Source organism: Bacillus rossius, chromosome 3 (assembly GCF_032445375.1).
Source record: "Bacillus rossius redtenbacheri isolate Brsri chromosome 3, Brsri_v3, whole genome shotgun sequence".
Classification (NCBI taxonomy): Eukaryota; Metazoa; Arthropoda; class Insecta; order Phasmatodea; family Bacillidae; genus Bacillus; species Bacillus rossius.
Window position 1 is genome coordinate 47213727 of NC_086332.1, and position 15926 is coordinate 47229652.

Sequence of the window (15926 nt, forward strand, 5' to 3'; positions counted from 1 at the left end):
GTGGACAGCTGGGACAGCTGGGACAACTCCGGAGGACACTAGCAGGCCGCGCTGTGCTCGGAGACCTGTGCTGAATTCGCGTTATTGAGCTTATAGGATGCGTACATCTTGGTACCGGCCAATGAGGACACTCAAGTGGCTTTGTTAAAGTTGAGTCTATTTCCGGTACGAAAAGAACAAGGGAACAGTGGCTCTAGCTATGAATAACAATAATATAATAAACACTTTTTTTAAATTAATACAACTTCACCATATACGATCTGGACAGAATATAAAGAAGGCAGCAGCAAATTAACCAAATATATTAAAAATATTATTCTGGACATACGCCATGGTTGGTTTACACTGTTTTTCATAGAGGAAACCTTAATATTGGACAGTAAAAAAAATTGACACACAAACATATATAGAAAACAAGCCTGATTCAGTCTATGTCAATTATTACATGTACGGGCATCACAGAGAATTCCGTGGAAGGATTAAGAATAATATCCCATCAGCACAGACGAACACAGTGACCTGACAATGCGGAGACACTTGCAAACAATTAGTAAACCTTGAACAATAAAGCGACGAAATCAAACACAGCGCAGACGGATATTTACTTGTTTATTTACATGTTTGTGGAGTTCTGCCGGTTACAGAGTATAACGCGAACGTTCGGATGGCTGGACGTGGAACCAGTGGACGTCTCCCCCTAGTGTGCGACTCGACCTATCAGCGAGCGGAACACTGAGTCGCCGCAGTGAAGCAGGGCCGTGACTCGCTTCGGTAATCGCAGGACGCTGTGTCGCGCTCATCGCGCCAAAGAGAAGCCGCCGTTGTTTCACGGAACGTTCGAGATTCACCTCTAAATAACTAAAGGCCTGCATCGTGTTAAAAAATATTTTTTTTAACATTTCTCTCTACCATATGTTTATGCACAAGTTACAATGTTATAAACCTATAGCTAGGGATAGGCATTTTTTGCAAAAAAAAAAAATCTGAACGCCTATTAGACTGCAACTGGCTATACCCGCACCAGCGGTTTCTTCCTTCTGATTGGCCACCGTCTGCGAGAGAGCCACTAAGAACGTGTTTGCTTCTGCACTGAATTACTATGATTGGTGTTGTAGCAGTAGACATGTATCTGAAAGAACCTGGCCCAATCACGAAACACAGACGATGCTACAGTTTTTTTTTAACTTCTAGCTACTCTCGGAATCTATTCGCGAAAAATGCATGGCCCTACTTATAGCCTATAGAAGAGTGGTCTCCCTATTGTCACTAAGCTGTCATTTCAAACATCATATAATTCCATGAAACAAAACAAAGTAGGCCCTACTTTTTTTTCTAAAGATATATGCTAACCAAACATTACCATTTTATCTGAAATGGTGGAAGTACTATTCCGCTTTAAAAAAAAAAAAAGATTAAGTTAACTGTCAAAAGAGTGCTATACTGTATGGGAGCAATACTGGCGCTATATTTTTCACCATGAATCATATTGGGACACAGCCGTTCAGCGTTGGCATCACAAATGTGTATTTGCGCAACTAACTTGCGTCCTATACTCGGTATTCGCGGTACGGCATCTCGTTCCTCGGCGCGGGAGTGCTGCGCGGAACGTGCGACCACACATGGCACAAGTTGCGACGTGGCAACGCCGCCTTGGGGAGTCCAGGCACGGACGGCAGTTGGGCCACGCGCCGCAGCACGGAGCCACTGTCGGCACACCGTGGCACGTGCACGTGACCTCGCTGGCAATGCCACGCCCTTTTCTCCTTGAAAGCCCACTACTAGCAGTCAAATGTCTAGGAATAAAAAGAATCTTTGTTTACTGTCAAATAACGATGAAATTTAATTGTAATAAAATCAAGTAAATAATAGCTTCCACCGAAAATTGTGTACGCTGTTATCGACAAAACAATAACCACCACACATGTGTAATTGCAGTGGAATTAAAACAAATTAGTTTCAGTTATCGTTTCATTCTCATTACATTCATTCTCACATTTAGGATTCAAGGCGCCAGCCTAGTCTGGGGTGTATTTGTTTTTTTGAGGCGGGATGATAAGTGCGACGCTCGCTGGTGCTCTTAGCGTGGAATCGCCTCTAAGAGCAAGGCTATGGACTGACGCGTAGTCTTCTTGTCTAGCACAGGTCAACTATGAAATTTAAGAGGTAACCGTAACAGTAAATGGGGATAAATAATGATAAAAATATAATGCAAGTCTCTTGAGTGCTTTTAAGAATCTGAACAGGTTGTTTCATTCCTGAAAATTTACTCCGAAAATACACTTTTTATCCATTTTCAATCTTCTAAAAATACGGTTTAAAAACGAAATACGGAAACAAAACTACTCATCCGACCTCAGCGTACTGTTAAATGATTTATATAAACAGAAGCTATTATGATTTGTTGAGCAGTTTTCAAAACACCAGGTTTCGACTGAGGCTTTGCGCACAGACAGGTCAAGGCAGGCTCTTGTGGTAAAAATTTTTTTTTTCTTTGATAAGCTTTATTTTTATGTGTATATATCAGTGGCTGCATTGCACCATATTAATAACGATTTACACTTGCTGTCAGTGAACATGAATGCTTCTCTTGTGTGTTTAGTGAGGCTAACCTCACTGACATGTGTAGCTAGCAAGTTACAACGCAAGCCGGGACAAGCCACGCCGCTCCGGCCTGGCAGGTCCGGCGCCTGATTGGAGCACCGGTTGCGTGGACGCCGACCAGGTGGGCGCCGTAACCCGAGGCCCTTCTCTCGCCCCCCCCCCCCTCCGGGGGGCGCGGCCGGGGCCGGTAAGCCCACACGGGCGCGTGGAACACGACACCAGTCCCCGTGACCGGGTCTCGGACAACTGCCGAGGACCCCGGCTCCCGTGATCCGATTAGCAGCCGTGGACGAGAGCCGCTGTCAAATAAAATAACAAGTGTTAATGTCGTCCGGGGCGACTCAGCGGCCTGTCGAGTCCCGGCGGATCGACGCTAGCATTCTTCCACGTCCCTCCCCCTGTGCTCGGTCGTCCTGCATCTCGTGTTCGACCAGCCGCACTCCGTGGACACTCCACGCACCAGGCTGCCCGGCGCCATTAAGGCAGGCCGCGTACAGGACTTCCCCCCGGTAGCTTTAATTAATATCCACAGCAGGATTACACCGCGTCGTACATGGTTTTAATTAACATGTACTGGAGGAAAAACTCGTTTCTCGAGTTACCAGGCGTTCCCAGCCCGATTTCTTCCTCGAGAAACATAAAAGCGCGCGAGTCGCGTGAAGCCTGTGGAATACTAACGTGATCATGTAAGGGCTGGAAAACGGTGTATTTCAAGCGACACCGCTACAACCCCAGCATACCTTTAGCTGGATTAATTGACTTTTCTAGTTTTCAGTATGTTAAAAATTTACATTGGCTATATGAAAACCACCCATACTTCGAGCTCTCAGGAGCCTCACTGCAGATGCTGACTGCAGTGTGCAGCGAAACGACTGACGCGGCTTCGACTCAAAAGCCCATACTGTGATATTTTTGTCATTTTGGTTTTACATCATACAATACTTGTAAAAAGTCAAGTAATAAATGATTTTTTTGTTTTGACTGATTGGGTCGTGGTATCACTAGAAGTTAATTTTTTGTGTTCCTACACTTGTGTTACATCAATACTGTGCCATAGTCTCGTTTTGAAATGAGCCAAAAATGAAAACTCACCCTCAGCTCCCAGGCCATGTTCAGTTTTTCTCTCTCTTCATTTTCACGTCTAAATGTTTGTGTTTTATTGCAAATTTACACTTATTCGAAGAACTTCATTGTACTTGTATGTTGTTAATTTTTGCATCAGATATATTCTACAGCGTCTATAGCGCGTCCCATCCTAATTTCACAGTGTGCATTTAAATGATAAATGAATATTTACTCTTTCTTTCCAATGCGTATTTCTCTTTTTTCAATACGTATTTTCGATCATTAGCGCTATCTTGGTTTCGGAGTGCTCTGTTGCAAGACATACGCCATAGCGCACAAACGTTTTAGACACAAATAAGGAATGTAATGACATTTTTTTAAAATGTGACTGAACCATTGTATTAGGTAAAGTTAAATTTGGAATGAGAAGTTTGAACATTAATTTCCTTAATGTATTTCATCAAGAGCATCATCTGATAATGAACAATTTTTATTTCCAAGGAGTCGAAATTGAAATATGTCATCTTTGGATTCACCTGAATCGTCAACAAATTTTTTTAGTAGTTTAAAATTATATATTTTTTGCTCTGTTGAGCATAACACATAATTTTATGGACTGCTTTGTTATTAATATTGACGATTGCTATACATATATAGTTTCTCCTGTGGAATGATTTTTTTTCTCAGAATGACAACTGTAATAGTATTACCAATAGACACTAATTTACGGTCTTAGAAATATCAAAATATAATAACATTTAAAAAATACTACAACATATTAAAGTTAAGGTGGGTAGCAAAAATGGAGCAACAGTGGTCTTCATTTACTCTGTACTGTAATCTAAGCGTGAGACAGACTATAGTTACTCGTATTTGTTAAATTAATACAAATATTTGTTCACGAAGATGTTGAATCAGGCTATAACATTAGCGGGATCCAAATTGAAAAAATATATATTTTTGTAAATTGAACAAAAATAATCATTTAAAATTACAAATATTTGTAAATTTGTACCTTTACACGAAATAAATTGTATCACTACAAAATTGTGCTCGCAGTAATACTTGGTTCGGTTTATCACCCGGGAATTCATGCTTTGTGTTGTCCCAGTACCGCCAATAGTTAAAGTTATTTTCCCTGAATAGCTTTCCAGTATTAACCACGCACATAATAAGTAGGGTACAACAACACAAAGTAAAATTTTCGAATATTCGATTATCTTTCCCGTGGTTGAAAACCATAATTATGCTCGATTGAAACATCAATTAAAATATAAAATTATGCACCGATATTCTTAAGAAATACTCATTATTATATTTAAAAACGTATTTCGTCTATGCAAAAAATTACCATAGGGCACGTGTTTTACCAAGTTACAATATGTTTCTTGCAGTGTTACGAAGTATTTCTTGGCCAGAGGAAGGAATGTCTTGTCTGCGCACAGCACGCGAAGGCGCGAGCAGGGCGCGGCGGCCGCGGGTGTCTAGTGTAGTCGCCCTCTGATCACCTGGCCGGTCCCAGACAACCCTCGCTGGAGACTGATGGAGACGGGGGGGGGGGGGGGGGGGCGGCCAGATAGCGCCGGGAGGGGGTTACGACCGCAATTAAGATGAGATCGGGCCTGGCAGCGGCCTATCTGCCGACCCCGGCCGAGTGGCTGGCTTCCAACGGTGTGCGGGGGGGGGGGGGGGGGGGGGGAGAGGGCACTTCGTCCAGGAGCGATAAGGGCGACACTGGCACGCGCGTTGCCTTGTCCCGCGCCTGGACTCGCACTGCGTTGTCATTATTTCCTTTTTGTGGGTAACATCTTAGCTCTCGGTGTACGGCATTTGGTAGAAGTAATTTCGTGAACGGAAGTCGCATGGAACGGAGATGTGCAACCACGGTGCTGCTATCTATTTCGAATTGCGCGAACCAGAGTTCACAAAGCCAAATGTAAACTTTATAGCATTAACTGTTTAGTGAATGTTAACAAGATTGGAAGTGTTTTCATAAAATTTCTTGTCGGCATTATATTTTTAAAGATTTTTTTAAAGAAGTTAAGTATTATAAGTTTATTTGTAACATGAGACCACACAAATTTGCTCGTTACCAACTTAGATACATTTCTGGCGGGTACTGAAAGACTAGCACTTTTTTTTCTTTGCTATCGGTTAATAAGTTTTTTATGATTTTTCTAAGACCATAAAATAGTGTTTGTATAGTAATATTCCAGTTTTATACGTTCTGGAATATAAATAATATTTATAAACACAAATTATTATTTAACTGGAAAAAAAATATTTGTAGCAGTCGATCATTATAATAACAAGGCATTACATTAATTATGTTCTCTGGTGAAAAACAGCAAAAATGTTAATATTTGTTCTTAAACATGCAATATGAGTTATTAATCATACATTGCACGAAAAAATACCATACAAATGAAACAAACTTCATGGGAAATATCTTTACAACTAGTAATCTCTTTTGAAGCTGAAAGGACTCAAAATAATAATGCAATAGCTACAATATGATAAAGAATATATATTTGAAAACAAAATACTACCTACAGTACACAAAATATATACATTTAAATGTACGTTAGGTTTAGATGTGCAGTCTCGTGGCAAGAAAACAGTAAACTAATAGTTCAAAATTGGAGAAGAGTTCGTCATAACTTGAACAAGCTTCACTCTGGCCATTATTGACATAGGGAATTGCTGATACTGGCCTGAACTTTGAATTCCAAGTTTTCTTGGAGCAAACAATGATATCGTGGCCACAAATAATGTTAGCTGATAGCAAGATTATCATTCTACAGCTGTTAGTAGAAGATATATCCCAGTTCTGAAAACGACTACGGTTAACATCTGCGCATTTAAATTGAAAATGAAAATGACTTTAAAGCATTGAGTTATGGCTGCAAAACGCCGAAAATGCTCTTCTGAAACAACTGAATTATTGTTATTATCTCTGTGACTGAAGTTTCTTTTCCTATTCAGCAACAGCATGCTAGCACGTAGTTTTGTGTATGCTTGTATGAATATATACAGCCCGCATGTATGTTCTTCATGCGAAGAAAATTTATACAGATTTATTATTTTCTTAGTAGTTACGTATATCTGTTCTGCATCTAAAATATTTAGCTATTGTTCTACCTTTTCTTTGAACAAGTGCAGACGAATATTACAAATTTTCATTCATTCATTAATGTAAATAATACGTTTTCAAAGGTAGTTGAATCATTTTCTCTGGTTAACTGTATAGTCTAAATATTAGCAGGATAAATAAAAAAATAAATATTAGAGTGATTTAAAAACATCTTAGAATATATTTGTTGGTACACCTCCGGACACCGGAAAGACTTTCCAAATTAAAAAAAAAAAAATAAAGAGGTCTTGCTAGTCTGTAACCGCTTAATTAGTTTCCGATTACCTTTCTCAGTACGACCGTCCCACGGCGAGATGTTGGATATTATTTGTGAATGGCCTGTTGCCCCTCCTTGACCATCCCACCCAGTTCTTAATTTATCTGCTTTTCAGGACTGTGAGATAGAGCTAGCGAGGAAAGCATGTACCAAGAATTTTAATTATAACTCTCTAATAAGAACCTTACAAAATATCTGTAGTATGGGTGGGAGATAGAACGTCACTAGAATTTTTAATGGACATATTAAAAAAAAGATTTAGGTCAGTTGAAAATCTTTATGATATGACTGAACACTCCATGTGGAAGGAGATCTGTCGTTACCAGACGGAATGGAATGAAAAAATTCTATAATGTTTCGCCGCAGGTTGAACAAGCTGGCCTACACGACAGGTTTGCCACAACGAGGCGGTGCGGTAGTGATGATGTTCATAAGATCCGAAGACAAATAATGTGTGTAAATAAATCAAATATTTATTCAAAAGCTCATTTGTGTATAGGTTATTTGCGAGAAACTTCTGCCGATTCCACGTGGTCAGAAAAATAACGACATGATTTATTCATCCCGTCAATTGAATTATTTCGTACGCATACATACAATGTTTAAAACTTCCAGAAATTTTTGATGATATCTTCCGGTAGTTTTGCCTCTCAACTCATGAAACATGCCATTCAGGCGTGGCGCATGAGGCCTAACAGTGCGTGGGCGTTAAGGACGAGATTTATTCGCGCACTACATGCCTCGTCAGCTCCTAAATGTTATTCTCAATTTGACATCTTTTAAAAATCTTGAGCTTTAACTGCAGTTTCGTGCAATCTTTTTTTATTTTTTTTTTCGGAAGTTACAATAAAATAACTTTTTTTTGTGTGTTCTGTAGCAATATGTGTTAAAGAGTCATCAAAATATTAATGATTGAAATTTTTACCTTACTGATTGCGTATGAACACCGACTAGAAATTCATGATCTGGTTATCCACGGTAAAGGCAACGCATACAAAATTAATTCTGTAAACTCATTTCCCAAGCCTGGAATGAGCTAGAGGTGGGTTGCAGAGTATCAATCAGCTACTTTGTAACTGATACACACCTGTAACAAGTACTGCAAACGAGTACACTATTCAAGTATCAAGTACTTTAGTATCAGTTTAGAATTCACCTGGAACTGGAACAACACCACGGCCAATGTGCGCAGAACCCGATCGCAGATGGCGGTCACTTGGGCGGAGCTTGTGTAAGGGGAGGGAGCGGCACGACGAATAAGGGATAAAGAAGGGAAAGAATGTAGTGGAAGCGCAAGGGAAGGCGTTGAAGGAGAAGCCTAAAGCCCGGTATTCACAGTGCGAGGCTGCTCGCTGCGAATGCCCCGTGGCGAAGGCTCGGCTTTGCCTCGGACTGTGAATACCGGGTGTGCTCGCTACGCGGCGTTCGCGTCGCACAATTCGAGGCGAGCCGTGTGCTTGTCGGTAGAAGAGCAGTGCTCAAAGGTGCCTCGCCCCGAGCTGTGCGTCAAGTGAATACCTGCGCTGTCTGCCTCGCATCGTACAAGACACAATTCTGCACTGCAAACTCAACAAGCCTCCACAACGAAACTGTCATCATGGATAATCATGAAATGATCGGACAATTAGTTAAATGTTATGAAACGAAACGTTTACTGTGGGACTCGAAACACCCTGAATACTATAACAAACACAAGAGAGAAGACTTGTGGCGCGAAATATCGCTATCAATGAATGTTTCTGTAAAAGATCTGAAAAAGAAGATGACGTCTCTGTTGGGCTCTTACCGACGTGAAAGGTCAAGGGAAAAGAAAAGTCAAGTTACAGGATCTGGTATGTTTATAATCATTTTTTTACTACATAATACAATGTATTTTGGAATTTTACTATGTGAGTTGAATTGGTTAAAAACTCAAATGACAGGATCAGATGTTTTGTTATCATTTAGTGTACTGTATAATACAATGTATTTTGGAAGTTAAATTGGCAAGAACGTAATTGAGGTTTTAATGTTACAGGCCAAGGAGATGTTTACAAGTCACAATGGTTTGGATATACATTGTTTGACTTTCTTTCTGATAAGGACACGCCAAATGACACATTCGATACAATGGAGAATGTAAGTACATTTACAAAACATTTCTGTAGTTGAAGCTTACAAAATAAGGATGTAACAACACACATTAATAGGTAGTTATTTTGCTATAGAATTGAGCCATTAGTGGCAAAGTCCTCAGACAGATGGTTCATATTTTTTCAAGCCACCGGATTCCTTGTTGGTCTTCCATGTTCCCGGGAAACATTAATAGTCATTTTGCCATGGAATTGAGCCATTAGTGGCAAAGTGCTCAGCCAGATGGGTTCGGATTTTTTTGGATGTTAGATTTGCTCTTCGAGGTGTCTGTCCAATTGGGATCAAGCCACCGTATTCATTGTTGTTTCTCCATGTACCCGGAATAAGTTGACCATTTTCTTCTCTGTCTAAGAAACCAGGCGGTGTGTAGATAGGATTTCTGATAGATCGTTTTCGCAAAAAATTGTGTAAATATACAACTACTAAAACTACTTTCTTAGCCTTCTCGGGTTGTAGTAGTATTGGTTTTCTCAAAACCCGAAATGCAGAACTAGCTACTCCAAAAGCATTCTCTACGACCCTACGTCCTCTGGATAGGCGGTAGTTAAAAATTCTTTCAATAGAACCAACTGGTGGAGTACCTTTAAATGGTGTCATAGTATATTCATTTAACTCAAATGCTTGATCACCTAATAAGAAATAAGGAACGTTAATACTATAAGGAATTTGCACTGCTTTTGGTTTCGGTATGTTCAGTTCCTTGTTTTCTAACTTTTTGTACAATTGGGTATGTTTGAAAACGCCTCCATCTGAAAATCTACCAGGGCAGCCAACATCAACATACAAAAAATTGTAGTTGGCATCAACTAATGCAAAGAGCACAATACTAAAGAAACCCTTGTAATTGTAATACTCAGTTCCACTGTTCCATGGTGCTTGAAGCTGGACATGTTTCCCATCCATTGCACCTATAACATGAGGGAAGTTCCACCTTTCTTCGAATTCCTTTGCTACAGCTAACCATTCTTCATTAGAAGAGGGTACCTAAAAAAAAAAATACATCATCAATTTAAAAGAACAGGGATACCTGCTAGTGGGTAGTATTTGAGTAGACCAATTCCAATATGTCCCTTGTCCATGTCGCAAAACTTGTGGATAATCACACAAAACGTATTAGAAAATAATTTAGATCCTGGTAACATTTAAATCATGAACAACATTGACATAGGTTGTAATACTGTTTATATTTACAGTGATAATGTATTACGCTCAAAACTGTGAGTGTAAAAGGAAAAAATAGGTTGGACATAGGACATTTTGTACAAGTAAATAGGACGAGAGACGTTTTGTAAAAGTATATAATGAGGATAAGAGACATTTTGGCATTGTAAACAGAGGACAAAGGTCACGTTGAATCACTTAATACGTAAAGCATAACAATTCAACATGGAAGCCATAATGACAAAGAGGACGTTTTGTTTATGTAAAAAGCCACATTTCTTCAACAGCCATGTTTGTTTTGGCCATATGGAGAAGAGACCCTTTGGAACAGTACACAGCTTTCACCATTAACAATAGCAGGGAAGAAAGACGTTTTGGAAGCAAATTATTGCAGAATCATAGATGTAATAGTATAATGACTTGAATAGAACCAAAACATGTAAAAGCATTATATTATGTGCTCTTGAGTTTAAAAAATTATACTTTATTTGAATTAGACTATTCCTTATTAGCTTTGCTAATCGGGGAGTTCATTCTGCCGCACCCTATCCAACATTGTATTTACAATTTTTTTTTGGTTACAGGCTGATACGCAAAGGGGTCCTGAGGAAAATCGAGAAGAATCATACAATGATGAATCTATTGTCGATGAACCCGCAACGGTCGAAGATGAACCACCGGCGTCTACAAATACAACAATGGCGTCTGTAACTGCAACGGCGGCGTCTACGAGTACAGCGACGGCGCCTACTTCTAACATTTCCCAAGCTAGGAAAAGAAAACGTCGTAATGATGCTGACAACGCACAAAATGAAATGCTACTTGATGCATACTCCATTTTGAAAAAGACATCGGCTACTCCTACTGACCACTATGAAACCTTTGGAATGCATGTAGCAAGTGAACTGAGGAAATATGACTCCAACACTTTACCTCATGTGAAGAGGGCAATATCAGATGTGTTGTTCAGAGCAGATATTGGAGAATTTACCCCCAATCACAACGTCCTTAATACTTATGGGTATTACAGTTCTTTCAGTACGCCCACACAGCGTTCGTCTGGAAGTACCTACCATCCAACTCCTACGCCTCCACCTTCCGATGCTGTACTTGAAATTGAATCAAGGCCTCCTCAACAAGAAGACACTTTACTACACTACCTGACTGACGAAAGATAATAACATGAAATGTTGTAATATGCAAGCTACATTGTTAAACATTACAATATATTGATCTTTTGAAGTACCTAAATTGTTTTCTTACCTTTATGTAGTCCCTTAGGGCTTCAATCAGTGCATCACATACTTCTGGAACAATCACAGATATTCGTTGTTTGGATATACGAAAGAGGTATTGCAAACTTGTAAATGAATCTCCAGTAGCTAAGAATCTCAGAGTAAGAGCTAATCTTTCCTTGGTGGTAATAGCACGTCGCATGTACGTGTCACGTTTTTTCACGGCAGGCTCTATCAATGTAAGTAAATGGTCAAAATATTGCTTGGACATTCGCAAGAAATTTGGCACGTCTTCTTCAAATCTCACGTCTTCTAGGAGTCTGTTCCCATATTCTAACCGAGTTTGATACAACTTTTTGACCCACCAACGCTTACGTCGCTTTTTCCGTTGTTTTTTTCCAATAATCGTCGCCATCACAATATAAGCAGCGGCAGCAACTTGCACATTTCTAGAACCAAGAGACATGTTGCATACTGCCTTCACTACGAATGCGGGTGGTTCGCGTGCTCGCAGTGAGCGTTCGTGGTTACAAACTAGCTGAAGAGCGTATGCCTCACCCTGAGGCAGATGGCGCGAGGCATTCGCAGCGAGCAGCCTCGCACTGTGAATACACGCCTTAAGATGTACATCAAGTTCTGTCCCTGCCCGAACACGCCCGAATATTCACCTTCGGCCAACCTCGGGTTTATTTATATATATTTATATTTCTCTGTTTATTTTAATGTAGCTATAATAACCTAACTAACGGTCCATATTGTTTTAAAGTGTTTTAATGTAGCTAACCTAGCCGACCACTTTTAATATTTGAATTCATTTTTCCTGCGCAAAAATAAAACAAATTCCGAGGTTGGCCGAAGGTGAATATTCGGGCGAGTTCGGGCAGGGACAGAGCTTGATGTACATCTTAGGCTTCTCATCAAAGTACGCTCAGTGCACAGTGCGTGCTCCTTGTAAAGATTGAAGACTCCGATTAGGAAAGGCGTGGAAAGAGAACACCGATACCTTTTTTCGACTACGAAGAATGTAGAATGAGAAAACTGATACCTTTTTATGACTACGAAGAATGTAGAATGAGAAAACTGATACATTTTTACGAATAACGTGGAAAGAGAAAACTGATACCTTTTTACGCTGGTGATGACGGCACGGAGGATGTGTAACCTGTAACGAGAATGCTGATACCTTGTTGCTTCCTGGGACCGCTACTGCTGTAGCTGATACAGAAGTATCAGCTACGTGTAACCAGTACATTACTGTATCAGTAACTGGTTGGAACAGATACCGAAAATTGCTGTAACAACCCACCTCTAGAATGAGTCAACAAACTCATACTGAACACCGCGGATGAGTCAGACAGCTAGTAAGCCACGCTAGAGGACTACCGCGCGACAAGAGCGGGTGGACACTCCTCCGGTGTCGCTGCTGGACGCCCCTGAAGGAAGCAGAGAGCCTCGTGCGCGCCAGGTCGGCGAGATGAGGCCGACAGCTGTTGCCGAGGAAATACATAACCACATATTTACCCTGGAAATTGTACATTTTCCCATTACCAACATATATTTACATAACTTAACAGTAGGTTGATAGACGTTACCCAATATTTTATTTTCTGCAACTGTTTAAACAACAATTTTTTTTTCAATCCGTTTGTACAGAGGGAACATGGATCCTTCCAAACTCTCTAATGTTAAGTGAGCCATTAGGTATTAAAAAAGACATAACGTATGCTTTATTTGGTTCTTTTTGTATAAATAAGTCGATAAATGAGTTTTTTTCCCCTGTGAAATTGTAACTCGTTGGAAAATGTTGTTTCCTCAAAATAACTTTGCTGTGAATTACCGGGAAAATTCGTTTGGTAAAACTGGCAACTCTAACGGCGGCTGTGGACGCCTCTAGCCCCTCTGTTCCGTGGCGCCGCGCGCACCGCGAGCATCACGAGCACCACGAGCCCCGCGAGCCCCGCGAGCCCCGCGAGCGCCACGAGTCCCGCGAGCCCCACGAGTCCCGTGAGTCCCGCGAGCCCCACGAGTCCCACGAGTCCCGCGAGTCCCGCGAGCCCCGCGAGCCCCACGAGTCCCGCGAGCCCCACGAGTCCCGCGAGCCCCACGAGTCCCGCGAGCCCCACGAGCCCCACGAGTCCCACGAGCCCCACGAGTCCCGCGAGCCCCACGAGTCCCGCGAGCCCCACGTGTCCCACGAGTCCCGCGAGTCCCGCGAGCCCCGCGAGCCCCACGAGTCCCGCGAGCCCCATGAGCCCCGCGAGCCCCACGAGTCCCGCGAGCCCCACTAGCACCACGAGTCCCACGAGCCCCGCGAGTCCTGCGAGCCCCATGAGCCCCGCGAGCCCCACGAGTCCAGCGAGCCCCGCGAGCCCCACGAGTCCCGCGAGCCCCACTAGCACCACGAGTCCCGCGAGCCCCACGAGCCCCACGAGTCCCACGAGCCCCGCGAGCCCCACGAGTCCCGTGAGTCCCGCGAGCCCCACGAGTCCCACGAGCCCCGCGAGCCCCACGAGTCCCGCGAGCCCCACGAGCCCCGCGAGTCCCGCGAGCCCCACGAGTCCCGTGAGTCCCGCGAGCCCCACGAGTCCCACGAGTCCCGCGAGTCCCGTGAGCCCCGCGAGCCCCACGAGTCCCGCGAGCCCCATGAGCCCCGCGAGCCCCACGAGTCCCGCGAGCCCCACTAGCACCACGAGTCCCGCGAGCCCCACGAGCCCCACGAGTCCCGTGAGCCCCACGAGCCCCGCGAGTCCCGCGAGTCCCACGAGTCCCGCGAGCCCCACGAGTCCCGCGAGCCCCACTAGCACCACGAGTCCCGCGAGTCCCGCGAGCCCCACGAGCTCCACGAGTCCCGCGAGCCCCGCGAGCCCCACGAGCCCCACGAGTCCCGCGAGCCCCGCGAGCCCCGCGAGTCCCGCGAGCCCCACTAGCACCACGAGTCCCGCGAGTCCCGCGAGCCCCACGAGCCCCACGAGCCCCGCGAGCCCCACTAGCACCACGAGTCCCGCGAGTCCCGCGAGCCCCGCGAGCCCCACGAGCCCCACGAGTCCCGCGAGCCCCACGTGCCCCACGAGTACCGCGAGCCCCGCGAGTCCCGCGAGTCCCGCGAGCCCCACGAGTTCCGCGAGTCCCGCGAGCCCCACGAGCCCCACGAGTCCCGCGAGCCCCACGAGCCCCGCGAGCCCCGCGAGTCCCGCGAGCCCCACGAGTCCCGCGAGTCCCGCGAGCCCCACGAGTCCCGCGAGCCCCACGAGTTCCGCGAGTCCCGCGAGCCCCACGAGTCCGGCGAGTCCCGCGAGCCCCACGAGTCCCGCGAGCCCCACGAGCCCCACGAGTCCCGCGAGCCCCACGAGCCCCACGAGTCCCGCGAGCCCCGCGAGCCCCACGAGTCCCGCGAGTCCCGCGAGCCCCACGAGTCCCGCGAGCCCCACGAGTCCCGCGAGCCCCACGAGTCCCGCGAGCCCCACGAGTTCCGCGAGTCCCGCGAGCCCCACGAGCCCCACGAGTCCCGCGAGCCCCACGAGCCCCACGAGTCCCGCGAGCCCCGCGAGCCCCACGAGTCCCGCGAGTCCCGCGAGCCCCACGAGTCCCGCGAGCCCCACGAGTCCCGCGAGCCCCACGAGTCCCGCGAGCCCCACGAGTTCCGCGAGTCCCGCGAGCCCCACGAGCCCCACGAGTCCCGCGAGCCCCACGAGCCCCACGAGCCCCACGAGTCCCGCGAGTCCCGCGAGCCCCACGAGTCCCGCGAGCCCCACGAGTTCCGCGAGTCCCACGAGCCCCACGAGCCCCACGAGCCCCACGAGCCCCACGAGCCCCACGAGCCCCACGAGCCCCACGAGTCCCGCGAGTCCCGCGAGCCCCACGAGTCCCGCGAGCCCCACGAGTTCCGCGAGTCCCGCGAGCCCCACGAGCCCCACGAGTCCCGTGGACAAGGACATAACCACTCCTCACAAGTCTCGGGCACTGGGGAAGGATTCGAACTGAGTCCTCTGGAACGCGAGTTTAACGTTTTCACTGTCACACCATCTCACTCGGCACCCCCGCGCGCTACTACGACTTTATAGACATATCTGAAAACTTGTCATTTTCTACCTTAATCTTACATTATTTCCTTTTTATATTAGTCCTTTAATTTATTTTTATTTCTTTAATAATTTTCGTTTTTTTGCCGTTCCTTTGGATGTTATAATTTCTACACTTAAGAGGCCACTCCAGTGTTTCAGGGGCACTACGCAACCCGCGTTTACCTCATAAGATTCAATGCTATTTTAATTTTGCTTATAACTAATTAACTAATATAGATTTCGAAATGATGCTTGCTTGA

General features: G+C 44.8%; 2 protein-coding genes across 4 annotated transcripts in view; one reads left to right on the top strand and one right to left on the bottom strand.

Annotated features, from left to right (window-relative positions):
• LOC134530614 (fibroblast growth factor receptor 4-like) overlaps window positions 1-15926 on the bottom strand; it is a 314560-nt gene that overhangs the window by 87521 nt on the left and 211113 nt on the right. The window lies entirely within an intron of this gene.
• On the top strand, window positions 7429-15586 carry LOC134529984 (DNA-directed RNA polymerase II subunit RPB1-like). Its single transcript, XM_063364510.1, has 4 exons — window positions 7429-7468; window positions 13500-14653; window positions 14695-15359; window positions 15406-15586. The coding sequence occupies exons 1-4, from the start codon at window positions 7429-7431 to the stop codon at window positions 15584-15586; spliced, it is 2040 nt and encodes a 679-aa protein (XP_063220580.1).